General features: G+C 28.1%; 2 protein-coding genes across 3 annotated transcripts; one reads left to right on the forward strand and one right to left on the reverse strand.

Moving 5' to 3' along the window:
* Positions 1 to 10,209: 10,209 nt before the first annotated feature.
* On the forward strand, positions 10,210 to 15,443 carry LOC100163139 (aspartate aminotransferase, cytoplasmic). The gene is made up of 8 exons (XM_001943847.5): positions 10,210 to 10,610; positions 11,352 to 11,530; positions 11,742 to 11,850; positions 13,710 to 13,927; positions 14,359 to 14,509; positions 14,620 to 14,785; positions 14,858 to 15,000; positions 15,103 to 15,443. Exons 1-8 carry the CDS (start codon positions 10,502 to 10,504, stop codon positions 15,240 to 15,242), a joined length of 1,215 nt encoding a protein of 404 aa, XP_001943882.1. The 5' UTR covers positions 10,210 to 10,501; the 3' UTR covers positions 15,243 to 15,443.
* A 314-nt stretch (positions 15,444 to 15,757) lies between these two features.
* LOC100163872 (E3 ubiquitin-protein transferase RMND5A-like) lies at positions 15,758 to 18,665 on the reverse strand. 2 transcript variants are annotated; one of them, XM_029489445.1, is made up of 2 exons: positions 18,293 to 18,665; positions 15,758 to 17,711 (listed from the first exon to the last, which is right to left on the reverse strand). In XM_029489445.1, exon 2 carries the CDS (start codon positions 17,483 to 17,485, stop codon positions 16,385 to 16,387), a length of 1,101 nt encoding a protein of 366 aa, XP_029345305.1. In that variant the 5' UTR covers positions 17,486 to 17,711; positions 18,293 to 18,665; the 3' UTR covers positions 15,758 to 16,384. The 2 variants fall into 2 exon arrangements, with proteins under 2 accessions (XP_029345305.1, XP_029345306.1); XM_029489446.1 differs by having other exon boundaries at positions 17,082 to 17,711.
* Positions 18,666 to 21,154: the final 2,489 nt, after the last annotated feature.

Raw genomic sequence — 21,154 nt, forward strand, 5'->3', positions numbered from 1 at the left:
AGACTCACCTACACTCAGTGACATAACCATGGGGTTATTTTTGGTATTGAACCGCTTCCTCCCCTCCTCGTACGTAACCGTGCAAGAACAAATATTTAGGTTCATGTACTCTAATATATGATGCAGATTTCTACAAAATATAATATGTTGTCATGTTTATGGTTTTTATACTCTTTCGGTGAGTGTTTGTCCATTTCTTCTATTACGAAAAGCAGCATTAGTGTAGGCTAGGTTAGTAGGTATGCAACATACTTTAGTTTACTCTCGCTCAAATAATTTTAGTGTCATCACTGCAGTCATCCAACCAATGCATTGCGTCGAGCAGAAGCATTAGATATCTACATACAAATTTCGTATTCATATTAACACTAACAATTTAAAAAAATAAATAAAAAGATAAATTTACCTTTAAACCATTCTCTTTTAATTTGTATTTTAATCATTAAGATTTAAGAGTATAGGTGCCTACCTAGGTGTACATATAGATGTGAACTTGTACCACACGTTGGTCGTATCTATAGAACACTGCAGCAGGCGGGATCCCTATCTCTTGTATACAGCAGATTCTTGCTGATTTTGTGATGATATTTTTTTCAATAAACATAATTTGATAAAAATATACAATTAAAAATTACTTAATTACAATACAAGTAGGTATACTTACCTATATTGATTTATTACCTTCTTATTTTTACGTATAATTATTGTTTAATGTACTTGTAAAATACCATTCGACAATTATTGTCTATGGTTTCGACTTTTCGAGTGTTTTGTATAATATGTGATGTACGTAAGTATGTGATTATAACCGTCACTAACAGTTTACAGTATGTAAAACATATATGTGACATGCCCAGACTTTATTCACAGGGTACGCTGGTAGGTATTTTTAAATATACCTAGCTCAGTACAAACAATAATTCCCCATAAACTCTTAATATAAATAACCCGTCTTATAACGCAAATTTAAATCATCTAAATTCCAAAAAAATGAACATACCTATATTTTGTTTAACTTATTTTTTGGTCTTAAATATTTAATTTTGAAAAGCTTAAATCGTGATTTAATTTCAATAAAATAACAGCATAAAAACCTACAAAAATATTATCATATTATAATTATAATATAATAATGAAAAAAAATTATACACTAATCAATCAAAATTAATTAATTTTTGATAGTAATATGAAAATAAGCAATAGCGCAGAGGCCAGAATGTTCGAAAATGGTTGATTTTGACCTCAACTATAATATGATAGTGAGTTAGCAATCTATTTTATTATTTATCTGTGGTGATTATGAAAATATAATTATGAAATTTAATTAATATATTTTGATTTCGTCTAAACTTCCAATATTTTTATAAGAAAAAAAAATAATCAAAATATACAAACTCTAATCTTGATATTAATTAAAACATTTACAACTAAAAACTATATGCAGGTTATGAATCATAACTTATGATGGCTTTGCAAGGGATGCCATGACATACCTGCGGCATCCCCCTGCTCACGCAAATGGTGTAATAGAAAGACCTGACCTGACAAATTTTATTTTTGGTTCATGAAAAAAAAAAATGTTTTTGTAGATCAAGCGTCTATGAATTATTTTTAAAAAAAACATGTAATTACAAAAGTATTTCATTTGTCATGTCTTTCTGTCTGTTACGCTCTGCATAATTACTCATAACTCATAAGTTATAAGTAATTTAAAATAATACAATGGTTGATGAATGATTTGTGTTTTTACGGCTTCAATAATTCTCGCTACACCCAGAATCCATCATATGGCGCAGTTTCAATTATATAGTTTTTTTATATTATTATTATTGTCGTATAATGGCATTTGAACAATAGGTACTATATATCTATCAATCAGACACATTATATAATAAATAATAATGATAGGCGTAAGGACATATGCTATTATGATGGATAGGTAACGAATATAGGTAGCCAAGTAGGTACTTGAAAATGACTTAACCTATTATTATAATTTATAACTATTATAGGTACTTAAAAAAAGCTTCTCATCGGTACCCCGAGTTCAGGCCCGATCCGAATATATCTTCACCATAAATAAGTAATAACACCTTGGTACACAGATGACAGATCACATGCTACGTTCACAATTATGGCTTACCGAAAAGAGTAAGCCGGTGTGGAAACAGATGAGCGCTAAGTGTGTATCTGCGTGATATAATATTATAATTTAATTGCCAAATCCGTGTTAGGTGTATACAATGTTTATGGGTACTAAATCGGTGCGTAGGATCAATGATTTTTTTCGTCTAAATACGCAGCCATGACTCAAGAGTCTTCGTTAGCCGTTAGGTAATATTATTTTTGTTCAATATACCTAGGTACCTATATAGTCATTATTTGATCCGAATAGGTAACTAATTGTATATTTATTTCAACGGGTCGAGCTCAATATACAAAACAATATGTATTATGATATTGAACACAGTTATAGAAATATTGAAAGAAAAAAAAATAAAGTATCTGATGGTTTGGAATAGTAAATTCATAGTAGTACAATATACAAATTGGATAAATTTGATAAATAATGATAAGTCACTACATTTTAACAAAAAGTAAAATACACATGATATTTAAAAGATTGTATTGAATTACATATAAAAATATCGATATTTAATACATTAAATTTACTGTGTGCATCAATCGAATGTATATGGGATATTAAATGCAAATTATAATATCTCTGACGCAAAATTAAATTAAATTGTATTAGTTCTAGTAGAATAAACTGGAACGTAGATATTTGTTTAAGTTTATGTAAGACTCGGGACAACCAACATGATTATTAATATTAATTATTAAGTTAAAAAAAATAATATTCACATTGTAACAAAAGTGTTATTTTGCTATTAAATTTAAATCCTCATTATATTTTATTTTGCAAATTTTTCTCGTTAAGTAATTTGAAGTTTTGAAAAATTAAAAATGTTATTAGATATTTTATTTTTTTTGATTTTAAGTAAGCATCAAACTACCAACGAAATGTTTATAAAGAACGATATCATTATAAAATATAGTTAAATAGGTAATAAAATAATTATACTTAGCAGCCAATGATAGGTAGGTAGGTACATAATTGTTCAAACATATTTCCAAGAATAACTTCAAATAAATTGTGATCAATCTGATAAGCCCATGAAAATATTACTCATACATTAAATACAATACAATTTTTAATGTAATAGGTACCTACTGCAAAATTTGTTTGTCCCATAAAATAATATTAAAACGTTATTAAATAATATAATAGGTAGGTACTTTTATGTGTAGAGAATAATTAACGTCCAAAGCACATGTTGATCTTTGTTATTTTGTAACTTTTTTATAAGTATTAAGAAATTGAACAATTACAATATATTGTTAAACAATAACAATGTAAATAATTAATGGTACTTTAAAAATACATTTACGATTTATAATTTATAATTTATAATACAACCAAATAGTAGGAATAATTATTTAATAATTAAAATTAAATGGTAGACCGTAAACATAATATTTTGTAATTGTAATTTTTAATCAAATGAATAATTGTTTAATTGTTATCAGATGATAATTAATTGTTGATCAATAACTTATTTATCGAATCTTATCAGAAAACTATACAAGATTATAATATCTAATAATATAAAAGCAGGTAAGTGGATGTCGCTCTGATGTACGGTAGGTTACAAATGGGCCATTGTATAATGGTTGTATTACACTTGAATTCAATGATATAATATCATTGTATAAGAAAAACGATTCTGAGCGGAGACGGTTTGTCAGTCTAGATATTTTATATTTTGTTATTATTTATTTTATCATGTAAGTTGAATTAATATTAAAATATTATAATTTTTTATTCGTTTCTATGGTGATAAACAAAACGTTGAAAATTAAAATCCCATTTTTAGCGTTTTTTCGTAATTATCTGGTGGTTTTTCCCGTGGCACTAAATAACTATTGAGAAAATCGGAAAATGACCTCTTTAAAGTACCATGTTGATCCAATTTGCTAAAAGATAAGGTACTATATGTTGAAATCGAAACACTCCTTCTGGAAGAAATTTTGTATACAGGATATAAAAAGAAAAAAAAAAGAAATAAATAAACACCATTGTAAAAACAATAGCTTCCTCACTCCGCTCAGAATCTAAAATAAATTTAAATTTAATATTACTGATAACTCAAAGTTAGGAACATTGTCTGTGTTTTTTACGTTGGCTATTTTATGATATTTCAATTTTTATTCGTGTTTCATATCTAGAGATGTAAAATATTATACAATATAAAAATATTCATATATAGCTAAAAATTTACTCATCATAAAAAATCCAACGTTCACACAGACAATGTGATTAACTTTAAGTTTGATGGAACAGGTCGATTTACTATACGTCTATACTTCTTATCAGAGCTAATAAAACAAGATTGGTTTTGCTGAACACAAATTTACCATGTTGCACGTGGACAGTTGTAAAGAGAAAATAATTAATGCATTATTTGTGATTAGTATAGGTATTTACTGTATTTTCTGACGTCCTCTTATAGCTATTATAATATTATTATGTATAATCCGTTCGTATAATATAGACATACCTAACCTGCGGGCTATACTTACTATATTATGACGAATATTCAATGCCGTTTTTAGACATTTTATGCCACGGGGTGACATTCCGCGGTGACCAGGTGGGGTACATTTTCACCCACCCTCCAACCGAAAAATGTAGGTACCTAACTAATTTGTTATAGACAATATTGGTCCACGGAAAATTGAATCAACTCTCAGTACTCACTAACATAATATTGATGAATTATAATTTATATTAGGTATATTTATACACATATTATGTGATATTAGTATATTATACATTTGTGTGTTTTTGTCAAATTTATTATGAATTATGATAATGTTACAAAATATATAATATTATAACTCACCTAATTGAATATTGTGTTTTACTATGAAAAAAAAGGAAATTTTATTAATTTTATTTCTAGATAATTTATAACTTATAACCCGTCCAAGAGTACCGAGATTAACTGGACTAACTGGACTAACTGGTCAACAACGAAGGTCGATGTACTTTATACAATATTCTCGTTAGGTTCGTATCCCGTAGGCATAGCTTAAAAGTTAAAATTATAGTCTGAATATTTTGAAAATTTGATTGTATGTAGGTACCTAAATAAAATATAACAATATAGGCAATAGGTATGTAACAATACTAATGTGGTAATTTTAAGCATTTTTAACAATAAATTAATTTAAAAATATATATAGTTAGTGAATTTGAGAAATTTGGACTTGAAGAAAAACGTATTAGGAACATTGTTGTTAACCCATACAATGTGTAACCTTTTTGATTTATAACTAAAAATGTTATAAAGATAAATCAGGAAAAATGTGTGCTAGGTAGTTGGGCAGTTTTTTTTACGGTAGGTACTTATAAGACATTTCTATCGGCTATAATCACTATCTTTGTAATCATTTTAAATTTTAACCCACCTGCAGCCACAGACCACAGAACTGCAGCGAAATCGAAGAATATTAAAAAATATTTTGAAATGGCGTGATTCATTATTGGTTAAGTAAGTAGTAAGTAGGTATTCATAATACATAGGAAGGTTTACTACAATTTGATGAAATCAAAAATCGCACGCTTACATAGATAAAATACTGGGAAAATCTCCATACTATATGTGACAATTTAAACGAAAATTTGGTGCTTTGGTAATCTTGGTAAAAGTTTTAGACGTTCATAAATACAACTAGGCAATATATTAAAACCTGGGCTTAATTAAAATACTGTGAGGTGTTTTGCTACACAATAAATGTATTATTTTATCTTTAGACCTTTTTTGAATGGAATTCATAGATGCGCGGTTTTTGAATGCAACCCTCCAATTTTCGATGCAACTTATAAGTGGCTGAACACAGTCTACAGTCTACACGACTTTTATTTGCTGTTTCATTTAAAAAACAATTTAGTAAATACTCGAAAGTTAAATAACTATTGGTCTATGATTATAAACGTGTAAAGTGTAAACATACAATTAATAATATGATATCGGCACCCCGAGTTCAGACCCGACCTGAATATATCATCATCACGCGCTCTCTTCAACAATAACACTTCATACAAATCACATGGCCACGTTCACAATAATAATATGGCTTAGAAAAAAGGTTAATATTACATATAATTACGGACACTTGATGTAATATTAATATAAACTAATCACTAGGGCTGTGAATTTATAGGTAAGTGCATTTTTTTTTGGTGATTGTAAAACATAGTTTAGTAAGTACATAATTTGAATTATGTAACTACAAATCCATCTATGAAACTTTTATTTTGCATATTTTTGCATTTTTTGATGTTTTAAATTTTTTAGGTCATTTTTTCGCATTTTCAGGTAATATTTTGCTCTTTTAGTTCATTTACTAGTACTTTTAATCAAATTCCGTCAATTGACTTGTATGAAAACATTTTTTTTTATTTTACACAAATAAATACAAAAAATTTTTTTTTAAAAATGTTTCAGGTGAATAGCATTAACTTAATGCAATGTGTTTAGGGGTGTTAGAGGTTCGGGTTAATTAGGGTGCAAGGCCCTGCTTTAATGATTATTATTTTATTAGTTTATAATATGTTAAATACTTAAATGATCACATTTTAATACATTTCTATTATATTTGTCGTTGTAAATTATGTGGTTACCTTAGTAATTGGCATGACAAATTCGATAGGTACCTATCATCACAGTTGTACTAGTTATCCGCAGTAGACGCATCTCCTTCACCTCCGTCCAATGTCGTAGTTCTCTATTTCTCATTGGTTGATTTTGTTCTATGTTATATATGTATAATGTATATATATGATTATTAGCCAATACGAAGTGGAGAATTAGGTACGATAAAGGCGAAGTAAAGAACGGAGAATGCGTATCAAAATGACAAAATACTGTGATGATACCTATCTAATTTGTCGTGGTAATTAGTATACCCACCTGAAATGTTTTTTCCGCCTAACTACCACCCGCAACAGTATAATTCTTTTCAAATAATCCATTTTACTTTGTAATTTTTCATATTGTTTAATGCTCATAACTTATTTCCAAATTATTAGAACATCAAGTCTTCTGCATGGGCCCTAAATATACATTCAAAATTTACATTCAAATATTACAATAGATCCATTCACATTTTGGATTATATATTTATATGTTTTGTTATAATATATATATATATATATTCATTGGTGCAAATAAGGGGGGGCTTAGTCCCCAAATGTCGGTCAAGTCCCCTCAGTTCAAAATCTATTAATTAGTACTAATTTTTATATTCTGTGGTACTAAGCAACATGGCCTATGGGGAGGGGGGCTTGAGTCCCACCAAAAAATTTAGTCAATTTGCGCCTATGTATATATTATACCTATATAATATTATTATCTAGGTATAATTAATTAACTATTAAGTATAGATACCTAGCTATTATTCATAAAACTATGTATGAAATCAATGTAAAGAAACATTTTTAATACTGAAGCGTATTATTGGATAAACTATACCTTAAAATCTTAGTATTCGGCGCAAATATGGGGCTAATCCCACCCCCTAAATGTCCATAGCTACTAGATTTCCTAAATGTTGTTTAAATCTTATACGACATTATAAAAGTAGAGCTTTAGCGACCCCAAATCTCAAACGTTATTTGAGCCTATGATCTTAGTAGCTAGGTATATACATATTAATATATTATACTCTTAATTCTATCATAATAAATCCTAATATTTACGAGGAAAGTACCTACCTACTAAATTTAAAGGTAACATTTTTGTTTTATATTTAATCTAAAATTATCATTATGCATATACTTTTCAGAAATTCATGGAACCATATTCGCGTTTAGTGGATTTAAAAAACGCTTTTAAAAAAATGTAAACTGTATTTTAGGATTTTTTATCTGCGGTGAACCAAATAATTTAAAATTACCCTTATTTATAAAATTCGTAAGCTTTTACACGTGGGGTAGACTAAATATTAAATATTTTTTCTTTTAATTAATTTATAAAAGAAATAGTAATTATTTTATACCTACATAATATCTAGGCTGCAGATATTTTTTTTTTCATATAATTTTAAATTTATGCCTATAGGTACCTAAATTGTGTGTATCTATTTTATATAGAACCTCATTGTTATCAATAAATGACGTGTTGCTGGAAAAAGTTTCAATAATTCATGAAATCATCAATCAATTTTTGATGCTTTTATGTGTTAAATATTATACACAAGGTGTTCAACGTATTTGAAAACACTTTTAATCTTTATATCTAGGTATTATGCATCAACGTATTAATATTTACCACCTCTTTAATTATATCATATTATCGTTTATCAGTCCTTATTAGTCTAATCAATTACTGTTTCCGAACGTTGTGAACACCCTGTATGGCTTCGATTTTATTTTGATTCTTAAGTGTATTATGTCGGCTGAGACACGATTGAGCATAAAACACCTTTTTTGCGACACGATTGAGCATAAATTGTCGGCGTATCAAACGAAATTTAAATTCAAAAGAAAACCAACACGATTGAGCATAAAAAACTCTGCAACGTTGCCATTTTCAATTTTGAACTGTATTATACAAAAATATTTATTTAAATAATTATAATGATTCAAAATAAAACATGGCGAAAAAATATCATGTTTTCATAGTCAACATGTAATATACCTAGTCACATTATTCAAAATATTTATAAATCAATAATAGTCTCAATAGTAGTCACATTATAATACAGTATATAGATCTTTTTGACAATAATGAAATAATAATAATAATAATAATAATAATAATAATAATAATAGATATGACTTATGAAAATAATAAAATCAAAATATTTATAAATCAATAATAGTCTCAATAGTAGTCCGGAATAGTACTCCGGAACTAATCGATAACATCGTTGATAAAGCTGAGGGGCTCGGCTCACGGCTCGCGTCAGATATCATAATAAATAATAATTGGTGTAATTATACGTGAAAATAATAAATTACAACATTTTGGCAATGTGAAATTGGTAGCATCGCATAAAATATTATATGCTCAATCGTGTTGCTAAAAAGGTCTATGCTCAATAGTTTTATGCTCAATCATGCTTTACCGATTATGTCGTAAACGTGTACCACACGTCAGTCGTATCTACAGCAGAACATTGCTACAGGTAGGAGCTTGATTTCTTCTTTAACAGGTGCTCGCCAGTCGCCACTGATGGATTGATGACAATTGTTTTCAATAAACATCGTTTGATACAAATATGCAACTAAAAAAAATTAAAAATTACTTTGTTACGATACAAGTACTCATCAATTTATCACTTTAAACTTATAATTGCATAATATACTTGTACAATTGTATACCATTAGACAATCGTCTATATTATGGTGTCGAGTGTTTTGTATACCTATGTGTTGTATGCGATTATATTATCATAATAGCCATTACCTAATAGGTTACTTTAATACAATAACTCCATTAGTAATATAAAACAATACAATGGTTTATGTGTGTTCAGGGGATGCCACATGCTGCTTTCGATATTCGACCCCGCATTCGCCCCGAGTCCATCTTATGGTTAAGTATCAATTATTACGTAGTCATATATAATGATTAATGGTGCCTATCGATCAGACACATTACGTAAGTAATAAATAAATAATAAAGATAGGTGTATGACCATGATCATAATATGAAGTCGATGTGTAACGAATATAGGTAGGTATAGGTAGATACTTTAAAGTTACTTAACCTATTATTATATATAACTAATAAAAAGCGTACCTATATATACTTAAAAAAAGGTTCTCTCGGCACCCCGAGTTCAGACCCGACCCGAATAATATAATATCCTCATCACGCTCTCTTCAACATTAATAGCACCTTACACAACTGACAGATCACATGCCACGTTCACAGACATGGATTACCAAATAGAGTATAAGCCGGTATGGAAAATGATGAGCACTAAGTATGTATATGCGTGATATAATATTATTATTTAATTGCTAAATCCGTTTTATTAGGTATATATAATAATATTTATGGGTACCTATATACTCTATATCCGTGCGTATAGGATCAACGATTGGTTTTCGCCTGTATATAAACCACCATAAATCGTTTTTCAACAATATTGTTTTTCTACCTATGCAGTAGGCACTTTGCTCTAATAGTCGTTATATTTTGATCAGAGTAACTTACTAATATATCAACCGAATTCACAAATTGTTCTCACCGTTCTGAACGCGTACCTATATTCTGTATGAAAATGGCACGTCTTCTATTTAACTAAACGTTATTTATTCAGTTAACTACATAATACACAGTATATATTATAGTAGGTTTATAACATAAAAATACCTAGACAGTCTATTTTAATACCTATTGGCTATTATATTGCAAAAATTATGGTTCAATTCAGTGATATTCCTGTAGTAGGACAGGTCGGATTAATTGAAGTCAATACTGCATTCCAAAACGACGTTTCTCCTCTAAAAGTAGATCTTATCTATGGAAGTAAGTAATACATACCTACAACATTTAGTAATATAAACCTACCACCTATGCCCAAGAATATATGCACATCTATCAAAAAAATTAATTTTTTTATTATTAAACTACAAAGATGATATTAATATGACCATATAGGTAATATAATATTATGTAGTTGGTAACTATATTAAATATATATCAGGATATAATATACTTCACATTTAAATAGTATTTCAATCATCCGTGTATAAATCATGTTTAGAATAAAACAGAATAAATAAAAAATATTTATATTAGTTATACATTTTCAAATAAATGTCCTGAAAGTTCCAGTTTTTTCGAGTTGTGCCAGACGCCAGTTCTTGTGAGTTGTGTGTCTTGTGACATTTATAATGCCCTAGGATTACCTTTATAGCCATAATTGTTATTAGGGAATACAGCATTGCTTACGTATAATTAAGGTGCAAAAATTATAAAATTAATCAAGCTAAGTCTCAAATAGAAGACCACTAGCTGATTTGATAACTATCAAGCTAGTTACCTAGGTACTTCAATAATTATTTTTGGTCTTGTGAATTATAACTTTAACTATCCATCTATATTATTTAATGATATTTTGTTTTAATTTCGTAATCATTAATAGATTATGATAATCACACATAGAAACCTAAGAAAATAGTGGGCTGTGTGCTCCACAGATTTTTTATAAGCAATTAATAATTTTTTTAATAACATATTAATTACATAAATTATCCATTATTATAGCTTTCAGATCAGAAGATGGTAGCAACTATTTATTACCTGTGGTTAAGAGAGCAGAAAATATGGTTGTAAATGACACTTTGAATCACAATTACTTATCACCTACAGGAATTGAAGGTTTTACAAAATCAGCATGCCGTTTATTATTAGGCGATATTGAAAAACTGTGGAAAGACGGAAAGGTAAAATATTATTATTTATTATAAAAGACGTAGTATAATATCATTATTATCATAATATAGACGCATTATTGTATAACATTAATTTCATTGTCATGCATAATAAATTATTTTACAACTGAATTTAAATCTATACTTATCCTCAATTTAGTATTTAAATTTTTAATGATCAATTTAAAAGGACTTAATTTTCATGTTACATATTTTTATATAGGTATTTGGTGTTCAATGTATGGGTGGAACCGGAGCTATAAAAATAGGTGCTGAATTCTTAGCACGGCATATGAATTGCACAACTGTTTATTATCCCGATCCGTCATGGGGTTAGTAATTAAAAATACCTATTAGCTAGGTATATATTTAAGTTATATTTAAGTACCTACCTATCTAAATGTTCGCCAAGAAAAATAATGGAACCATTTTAATTGTATTTTTATCAATGGTATAAAATTAATACTCATTAATACACCACTAGTTTTTAAATTTTTTTGCTGTGAACCAATGTATTTTTGTACGTTTCGGACATAAGCGTATCTAGGTGGGGGCTTGGGGGCTTACACCCAATGTGAATATCAGCCCCCAGAATTATTGTTGTGTATTTCGTTCAAGTAAATGTAAAACCATGACAATATAATACTTACTAATTTTATCAATTTTGTAATTGTTTACCACAACAATTGTGTTTCACATCAAAACATAATAAATAATATAATTTTAGATTTTGAGCAGTGTAGGTAGGTACTTTTGTGAGGTAAAAATTTAAAATTCCTAGTACTTTTCTTCGTTATAATTGGGAAAAATAAAAAATAAGGTTTTCGGAAAAATCAATATTGTATTTTTTCCTTTTGGTGTAGGTAACTCAAAAACAAATAACCGTAAATACATACTTGGAAAATTTCACTAAATTTGTTGAAGTTTTTTTAGGTATTTTAGATATACAGGTATTGACATATTATTTATTTTATGTGATTTTTTCTACTTTATAATATGTCAATATTTTCACTTAGTCAAAAGTTTGAAAATTGAATACAAAGTTGCTAATATAAGTGGTTCATATTATAAAATTAAAAAAAATTAATTAATACATAGTGACAATACTTTTTAAGCTTTATCATATAGGTACGTTGGCGGCGTACGAGTTGATTCCCGAGTACTTGTTTACCTGCACTGATACCGTTGAGTTGATTCCCGGGTTATTAAGAGATACGTACGAGTTGATTCCCTGATCATTATATATTATTTTCAATATTTAGTCAAATATTCAGCCTATTAGCCTAACCCAAGAAACACCGCGAGGAGGTTTTCTGACAAGTTTCTCAAAAATGTTGTTCTTTTTAGTTTTTTCATATTTTTAAAATCATTAAATTATTTGTCAAAAAATTTAGTTGGTAAAAAATTATTATTAAAAAATTTAGTTGTTTGGTATTAATGTATAACACATTGTTTTTAAAAATTGGTGTCTGGTAATAAGATTGCTAGTATACCGTGACATAATGACCCGGGAATCAACTAATACATAAAGTAAGTCTCGGGAATCAACTCACCTACTGCGGGTACGTTATGCGTAATACGTATACGTACGACTTTATCACGTACTAATTTAACTATTTATGTGTATGTATCTAACGTCACTATATTTGTGACGATGTGCTATAATATAAATAATTTAATGTAAAGAATATTTTTTTTTTGGGGGGGGGGGCTTCAGCCCCAAAGACTTACCACTCGCCCCGTAATGTAACTTTGATTCTAAGTTATGAGTAAGGTACTATAGGTGTTAGATACTTAATAGCATGGACCATGGTTTCACTAAGGGGTATCGAAGGGTACTTTTGACATCCCATGACCCATACAATTTTTGAGGGTAGCAAAGGTATCGTTATGCTACGGCTACCATGAAATTATATTCCCCATTTAATTATATTACCAAGTTCAGTTAAAATTATAAATATAGGAACTAAACATAATATATACAAAATATATTTATGTTGTAAGAAATAGTACCTACCTAACACAGATTTTTCCATGGTTAAAAAAATAAGTGCAGAAGACAATTTTTTCTAAATATTATTTTTTTTTTGCTACCTACCCTAGAATTTTGACTATATTATAGTGACGTCGATAGTTTATAGTCGTTATAAATATTTAACTTTTTGGTTTTATAAATATTCATTTTTTTCAGAAATGCATGGAACCGTGTTCTCTTTGAGTGGATTTAAAAATAAAATACAATATCGTTACATAAATAGGGAAACTATAGAAATTGATTTCGAAGGACTATGTGAGGATATTTCTAATGCTCCTTCCGATTCTGTCGTAATATTGCACGCATGTGGTCATAATCCAACTGGTTTGGACCCGAGTAAAGAACAGTGGAGAACTATTGCTGAAATTATGAAAGTAAGTTAATATTGCTTAATACCTACCAGTGGCGTAGCGTAATACTTGGTAGGTATACTTACCCAAAGAAAGAAGGCCCCTTATAAGTACAGAAATTAAATTATTAGGTAAATATTGATGCTAGAAGCTAATATAATAAAAAACATAATAATTTTTTTACTACAAACTTATTTAAAATAATAGTGTTGTATATTTCTAAACTCGAAAAAAACTTTTTAGGTCTTAGTTCGATTAAAAAAAAAAATTAACAATTTCTCATTGTATTAATGTGATTAATCATAGTAGGTACCTAAAATTATTGACGCTATCCAACCTGGACGTAGCTACTTCTTGGGGCGCGGACAAAATACGCCACTGATACGTGTACTTAAAAATGAATCATTACCTAGGTATATTATTATGATTGTGGTTAAAATTTCAAAATTCTTCAGAAACGTAAATTGATACCGTTCTTTGACATTGCCTATCAAGGAATGGCGTCTGGAGATATTGAAGAAGACACCTGGGCCGTTCGTCACTTTCACAGTGAAGGATTTGAATTTCTATGCGCACAATCATTTTCCAAGATGTTCACTGTGTACAGTGAGTTATCAATTTAACCTACCTATCTACTTAAACCTTTGAGCCTACCTCTATATCTACCTAAAACGTCGACACGTCGTATTAATCATACATTCCAAATTTCCTATTAGACGAACGGGTTGGCAACTTGACGATTGTACAAAAATCTGGTCACAACATTGAAAGTCTTAAGGTCCACTTGGAGAGAATCATTAGAAGTATCTACTCAAGTCCTCCAAATCACGGTGCTAGGGCGGTTTTCCAAATATTATCCAATCCTGAACTATATGACGAATGGTAAATTATTGTACTACATTCTAACTAAATTAGATAATTAAAAATGTAAATATTTTATCGTTGTTTGAATAGGTTAAGCAGTTTCAAAGCTATGGCAGCTCGAATGATAGAACTAAGAAAAGATTTTCGTAAAGCTCTCGAGGAAGAAGGCGCTTTTAGAAAGTGGAACCATATAACAGATCAAAAGGGAATGTTTATATTGTTACATTTGACAGGTAAATAAATTGATTGGAAATCAGAAACTGAAAAGACAAAAGTTAAAATTATACAATTTAAATAATCTTTTAGTGCATACTAATCCAAGTGTTTATTTTCAGATAATCAAGTGGAATACTTGAGGAATTTTCATCACGTATATATGGTAAAAAGTGGACGGGTAAATGTTACTGGACTGAATTTCACAAATATTAATTATGTTGCTAAAGCGATTATTGATACATTGAGGAAGAACATATAAATAATGTCACTATGTAGTACCTATTTGGGTAGTCTTTCTACCCACCTACTTCAATAGCTTCTGCTGCTAATGACTGCTTTTATAATCCATCTTTGATTAAGCTTGTTTCGATTGATACAATTTTTAATAATATTTAAATATTTCAGAATGTTTTTTTATGACTTTATGACTTATAAGTAATATAGTATAATATCATTTGTACCATTTGTTTTTTAAATTTATTTTTAACTTAATATTAAAGAATTTTGAATGTATGTAACTGTAATACTGATGCTTTAAACATAGCTTTAATAATACCATGAGCCACATATATTTCTTTTTTTTTTTAAATAATATTGATACCTCTCTAGGAAATAAAAAAACTGACACCCTAAATTTAAAAATGTAGATACAATTTAAAATCATGACACTAAAAAGTACTCAAATCTGCAAAAAAAATAACTACATATTAAATTATTGTATCACCTATACTTTTCTTATTGCTTTGCTAAATTTGAAAGTTAAAACCACTAAAATAATTCAACCAATTAAATACATAATATATTAATATACACACAATTTCATACAAATTATAATTATTTAAAATATATTTATAAAAGTTAATTTACATCATTTAACATTTCTAATAAACATCTATGATTTTACCTCATAATTTGACTAAAAATATAAATATACTATCTTTAAACATAAATAATGTTAAAATAAAATATAACCACCGTTTACAAAAAAATGTTAAATCAAATTGTTTTTACTACAATTTAAAAAGTATGTAATTTTAACTTTTTGAAATGAAATTTATTTTAATAAATTATGGACTTACATATACTTGGAAAAATGCCAGTTTTAATTTAAATAAGAAAACTAGATATATAAACATAGAATAGTCACCATTGAAATTACTTATAGTTAACATGATGATTTGCCAAATTGATTTCTTATAAATAAAATTATTTAACCTCCAATTCGATACAATACAATATATGATGTAGCTGTTATAATTTTAATAAAATACATACATTATAACCAATGTATGTTAGTACATATAACTTAGTTATATGAATTCATATACATTGTTTTAAATACAATATTATTAACTATTTACATTGTACACGATGAGAACATTTAAAACATTATTAAGCTATTTAGAAATTTATAGTTCTAGCTTCTGATGGAAGTTGTTCTTTAGGACAATATGGACACTTTAATCTACCAGATCTTTCCAATTTATTAAGTGCATCTTTGGATATTACATGGCCACATACTAACATCATAGGTGGATTAGATGTTCCACTTCTAGTTCTTAATATTGGACAAGCAAATACTGAATGATATGCAAAACCAGTGTCGATTTTGATTGGTAATTCGTCATTTTCATTCCAAACTCCTCCAACATCTCGACAAATTGCTTGTTTAATATCTAATAAAGCTGGTAATGCTGAACAACCCACATTCACACACACACTCAACATATCGTCATCACTAAGACAAGAATCTTTTATAAACAGGTCAATAACTTCAGTACGCATTTGTGCAACATTAGGTGGATACAATAACATACCCATTGTGGATTGGATTTCCTTTTGTTTGTCAATAAAACGACTGAAATTTGTGCGGGCATAAACAACTGCTTCATATTGATCACCACGATTAAGAATGTCTAAAAACACAATTTGGTGCAATTTAAATTCTAGATCTGATTTTTTGGCATCTAGCTGAACTTTGTTTTGATATACCCATTCAAAGGCTGGCATAGGATCTTTTTGTCTCAAACTATCAACAATATGGTTTAGATTTAAATACCGTTGTTTTAGTTTATCGTCAACTGTAATACCAGCTTCTTTTAAAAATTCTTCAGCAACTTCCCATTTTGAATCCCGGTACAAATGCATACAAATTATTTTGTTTAGTATTTCTTTTTCATGATCGGTTTTAAACGCTTTTTTATTACTGGCTTCTGTATAGTCAGCAATAAAATTTTTGTCAATAGTTTTGCCTACTCTTGAAACATCGCTATGCCATCTTCTATGTTCATTCGAAATGTCCTTTATGGCGAGCTTCATTTGTAAGATTGTTGAAGAAAGTCCACATTTATCTATTTCAGAACTTTGACTTTCAATTTCTCGTTTGTACCGTTCTAATGTCGAAATAAATCTGTGTAGTTGAAATTGCCATTTTGGTCCATATTTATTATATTTGGCAATTAATTTGTCAATATCAGCCTCAACGGCTAGGCAAGAATCCATTTTTAAGTAGAATAATTATGTGCGGATTAAGTACGGCTAAAGGTTGCAATACTAAAACAATACAATTTCAATCCCATTTGGATTGTCTTTGTTTGTATACTTCATGGCGGCCATCTTCTGCAACAGCTGGATAATATCCCATTTTTTCATATTGGTGTCTCATGTACACTAGATATCCAAACGTGAATGATATTGACACAAGTCCTAATGCCATGATTACTTTATTCTGAAAAAAATTACAAACATATTAAACTCTAACTTAATAGTAAGTAACATATGTTTTTATACTTAGGTACATGTTACCACGCAATTTGTTATAAACATTCTATATTCCAAACAATTATAGATAATAGGTATAGGTACATATTTAAGAAAATTAAGGCTAGGTACCTCTATGGTTCTACCTATCTATCTTTTAGTTATATTGTACTGTTGTAGGTAAATACTTAAGTAGGTACCTAGGTATACATTTTTTTTTTTTTTTAAACACGATATTAAACTCATTAAATGGTTTTATCGCCCAAACTGTAATAGAAACAATAGAATGATGATTAGGTATAATTATATATTACAATAGAGCTTAGGTAGTAATCAAAAATCATTGTATGTGCCGAATTAGATTTCATAAATAAACCTGAATGACGATAATTCATAACAAATATTAGTTATTAGGTATTATTTTCTTATTGAACATAAGACATTAAAACGTACATAATGGCGTTTCGGCAAACTAACGAAAATCGACTGATTGTTTAATATGAAAAATATTGATAAAATAAAATAATATAACATGTCATATTGTATTACCGGTTTTGAGTAAAGCTCAAAGTTGATGATCCGAAACACTCTGGAAGTTTTTAGAGATCTAATACCATCTCCTGGTGCGGTTTGCCGATCTTTCATCACTCGGAACGGATTTTCAACACCACCTCGAGATGGAAACGTACTCACAGTACGGTCGCAAAGTAGAGTTGTCCGGTAATCGGTCGGCGTTGTGTGATTCTTATTTCTTGTTCACAGTATTTGGGTTTCTATAGGTTTTCGAACTCAGGACGACAATAACAACAATATACAAAAACGACAACGTCGTAATAAAAACTAAAAACAATTTTTTATCAACGCCAGCCGCCAAGACAATGGATAATGATGGCACTATGGCAGAAGGCCAAGCCAATGATCATTGAGCTGTGGACTGTGGAGTAGTATCATAAGCTATGGAACGTAAATTGAATGGTAAGAAAAAATGTAAATATCACGTGAGATCATAAACGGTTCTTATCAATATCGTGGAATAGAAGTATTATATTATTATTTGTTCTTCTGCGATCCGATTATTATTAGTTTGGCCGCCAAAATTGAAAATTATATATAACAAATTTTTAAATTTATAATTCACTATTACCATTAATTATAAATACTATTTATAATCAATGATATTATTCAGGAAGCTATTCATAAAAATGTATTATTCAAAATGGACGATGCCAACATATCTATTTGTATAAACATTGTTATTATTTTGGTTAGATGTCTCTAAGCAGCTTAACTGTATTTCATATTAAGTCGTATTTATTACTTTCCATTAATTGTTAAACTATTAATAATACAATTATTTTAGAACAAAAAAAAAAATACAATTATTTCGACCAGTACCTATAGGCTATAATAGATCACGTTTGATCTATACTAAAACATGATACTGTTTTAGTATTTAGATTTTACATAAGACAATATGATATTTTTGGAATTTCCATTAAATTGAAGCAGTTTATATGACAAACAGTAAGACCTTGATTATCTGTCAACTTCTGTTATACACTACATATCGTCATAAGTTTATTAGGTACATTATCATGTATTATGTATATTTAATAGAATAGTGTAGCCTTAAATATGCTTATGAAAAAAGCCCCGGGTTTTTATAAGCAAACTAAAATAGTCAATTTTTCAATTATTTTATTTTATGATCATTACACTAATACATTAAAAACATAAATAAAAATAAATACATTGATACATTTAATATTAAAATTAATAATTATAAATAAAAAAATTGTTTTATCTTTTATTTGTCTATTCAGTTATCCATCACTCCTTTGTTCGCATTACACATATATATATATATATAGATAATCAAAGTTCTGCCGTTTATAATTTAGTAATATTTAATATTAAGAAATAATATATACAACTATAAACCATTTACTCAACTATAATTTCTTTATATCTACTAATTTAAAAGTTACCTATAGAGTATAGATGACTAGTGCACTTTAATTTTTTACCCATCATAGATAAATGTAAAATAATTTAAAATATTTTATTTTAATATTTAGGTACTAATATTTTTGAAATAATGAAAAAACAAAATATAAAAATACATCTATAACGTATGGACTATGGACCAAGATACAAAGATACCCTGAGAATTTTAGAAAAGTACAATAGTAATGTTAATGTACAATTAAAAAAGGTGGGTAAGTGGATGTCGCTCTGCTGTACAGTAAGTTACAAGTGGGTCACTGTATAATGGATAGTATTAAATTTGAATTCAATAATATAATATCACTGTATAAGAAAAACGATTCTGAGCAGAGACGGTATATCAGTCTAGGTATTACCGTATTACACATATATATACTTATCTATGGTATTAAAAATAAAAATTGACCTATAATAGGTACCTGTAATAAATTCCAAATTAATCATATCACAATATCCATTAGGTACTTATAACGCGTTATACATCAACAACAAACTGTGATAGTGTGATGCTATCATAGATATATAATATTATACTTTAGAAGTTTCAAGTACCCACGAATAATATTATACAATCATAACAAAATAATTAAAATAGTTATTCTAAGTTTTATAATATGTAATTTCGTCTAAATTTGAAATTAAAATGACTATAAAAATAAACTGTGCTTATGTATTTTTTAGATTTTTTGATAACAGAATAAACTACTTGGAATCTTGTTTTAAATTTTCAAGCCTTAGATATACAAGTTGAACATTTTATAAATTATTAACTAAAAAATAATTATTCAATTTTAAATTTCATAAATTTTGTCAAAATTCGATCTTTAAATGCTTATAAAAAAAAAAATTGTGCCTAAATATTTTTAATATTTTTCAACTGCTGTTGTAACAATATATCAGGAGCCTTGTATTACTTTTTTACACTTTTTGTCCCAACAGATAAAACTTAATTGATATTTATAGAAAAAAAAAATTTAAAACTGACAATGTCCGTAAACAGCTCAAAAAGAGACAAATTATTTTCAAAATTTTATCGTATATAGAAAATTTTGATATAAACATTCAGTTAAATTTTCAAGTATCTACAGTCATTCGTTTTTTAATTACAACAAAATAAGAAAATCGTTACATGAGAAATCAAGTGAATATCAAATTTTGTAAAAATATGAATTTCAAGCGTTCATAAAAATTTAATTTGACTTGCTAGTAGACATTTTTTTTTTTTAAAAAAAGGTAGACAAAGTTATGAAGAATCTTGTATTACATTTTCAAATCTTAGATTTAAGGGGATTGGTGGCGGTGATTTCCTGTCTTTGTCTACATACGCGCAACAAAGAATTTAGACGTGTTTTTTGTCCAACAGTACCGATTGATATAGTGAAGCGATAAAAATTCTGAAAACAG

The sequence above is a fragment of the Acyrthosiphon pisum genome, chromosome A2, assembly GCF_005508785.2.
Source record: "Acyrthosiphon pisum isolate AL4f chromosome A2, pea_aphid_22Mar2018_4r6ur, whole genome shotgun sequence".
Taxonomy (NCBI): Eukaryota; Metazoa; Arthropoda; class Insecta; order Hemiptera; family Aphididae; genus Acyrthosiphon; species Acyrthosiphon pisum.

Bases quoted from the DNA above. Each gene is read 5' to 3' on its own strand.
- LOC100163139 (XM_001943847.5), top strand. From the start codon at position 10,502: ATGGTTCAATTCAGTGATATTCCTGTAGTAGGACAGGTCGGATTAATT. The intron at 10,611-11,351 runs GTAAGTAATACA...CCATTATTATAG, and splicing joins AGTAGATCTTATCTATGGAA to CTTTCAGATCAGAAGATGGT. The intron at 14,786-14,857 runs GTAAATTATTGT...TTGTTTGAATAG, and splicing joins CCTGAACTATATGACGAATG to GTTAAGCAGTTTCAAAGCTA.
- LOC100163872 (XM_029489445.1), bottom strand. From the start codon at position 17,485: ATGGATTCTTGCCTAGCCGTTGAGGCTGATATTGACAAATTAATTGCC.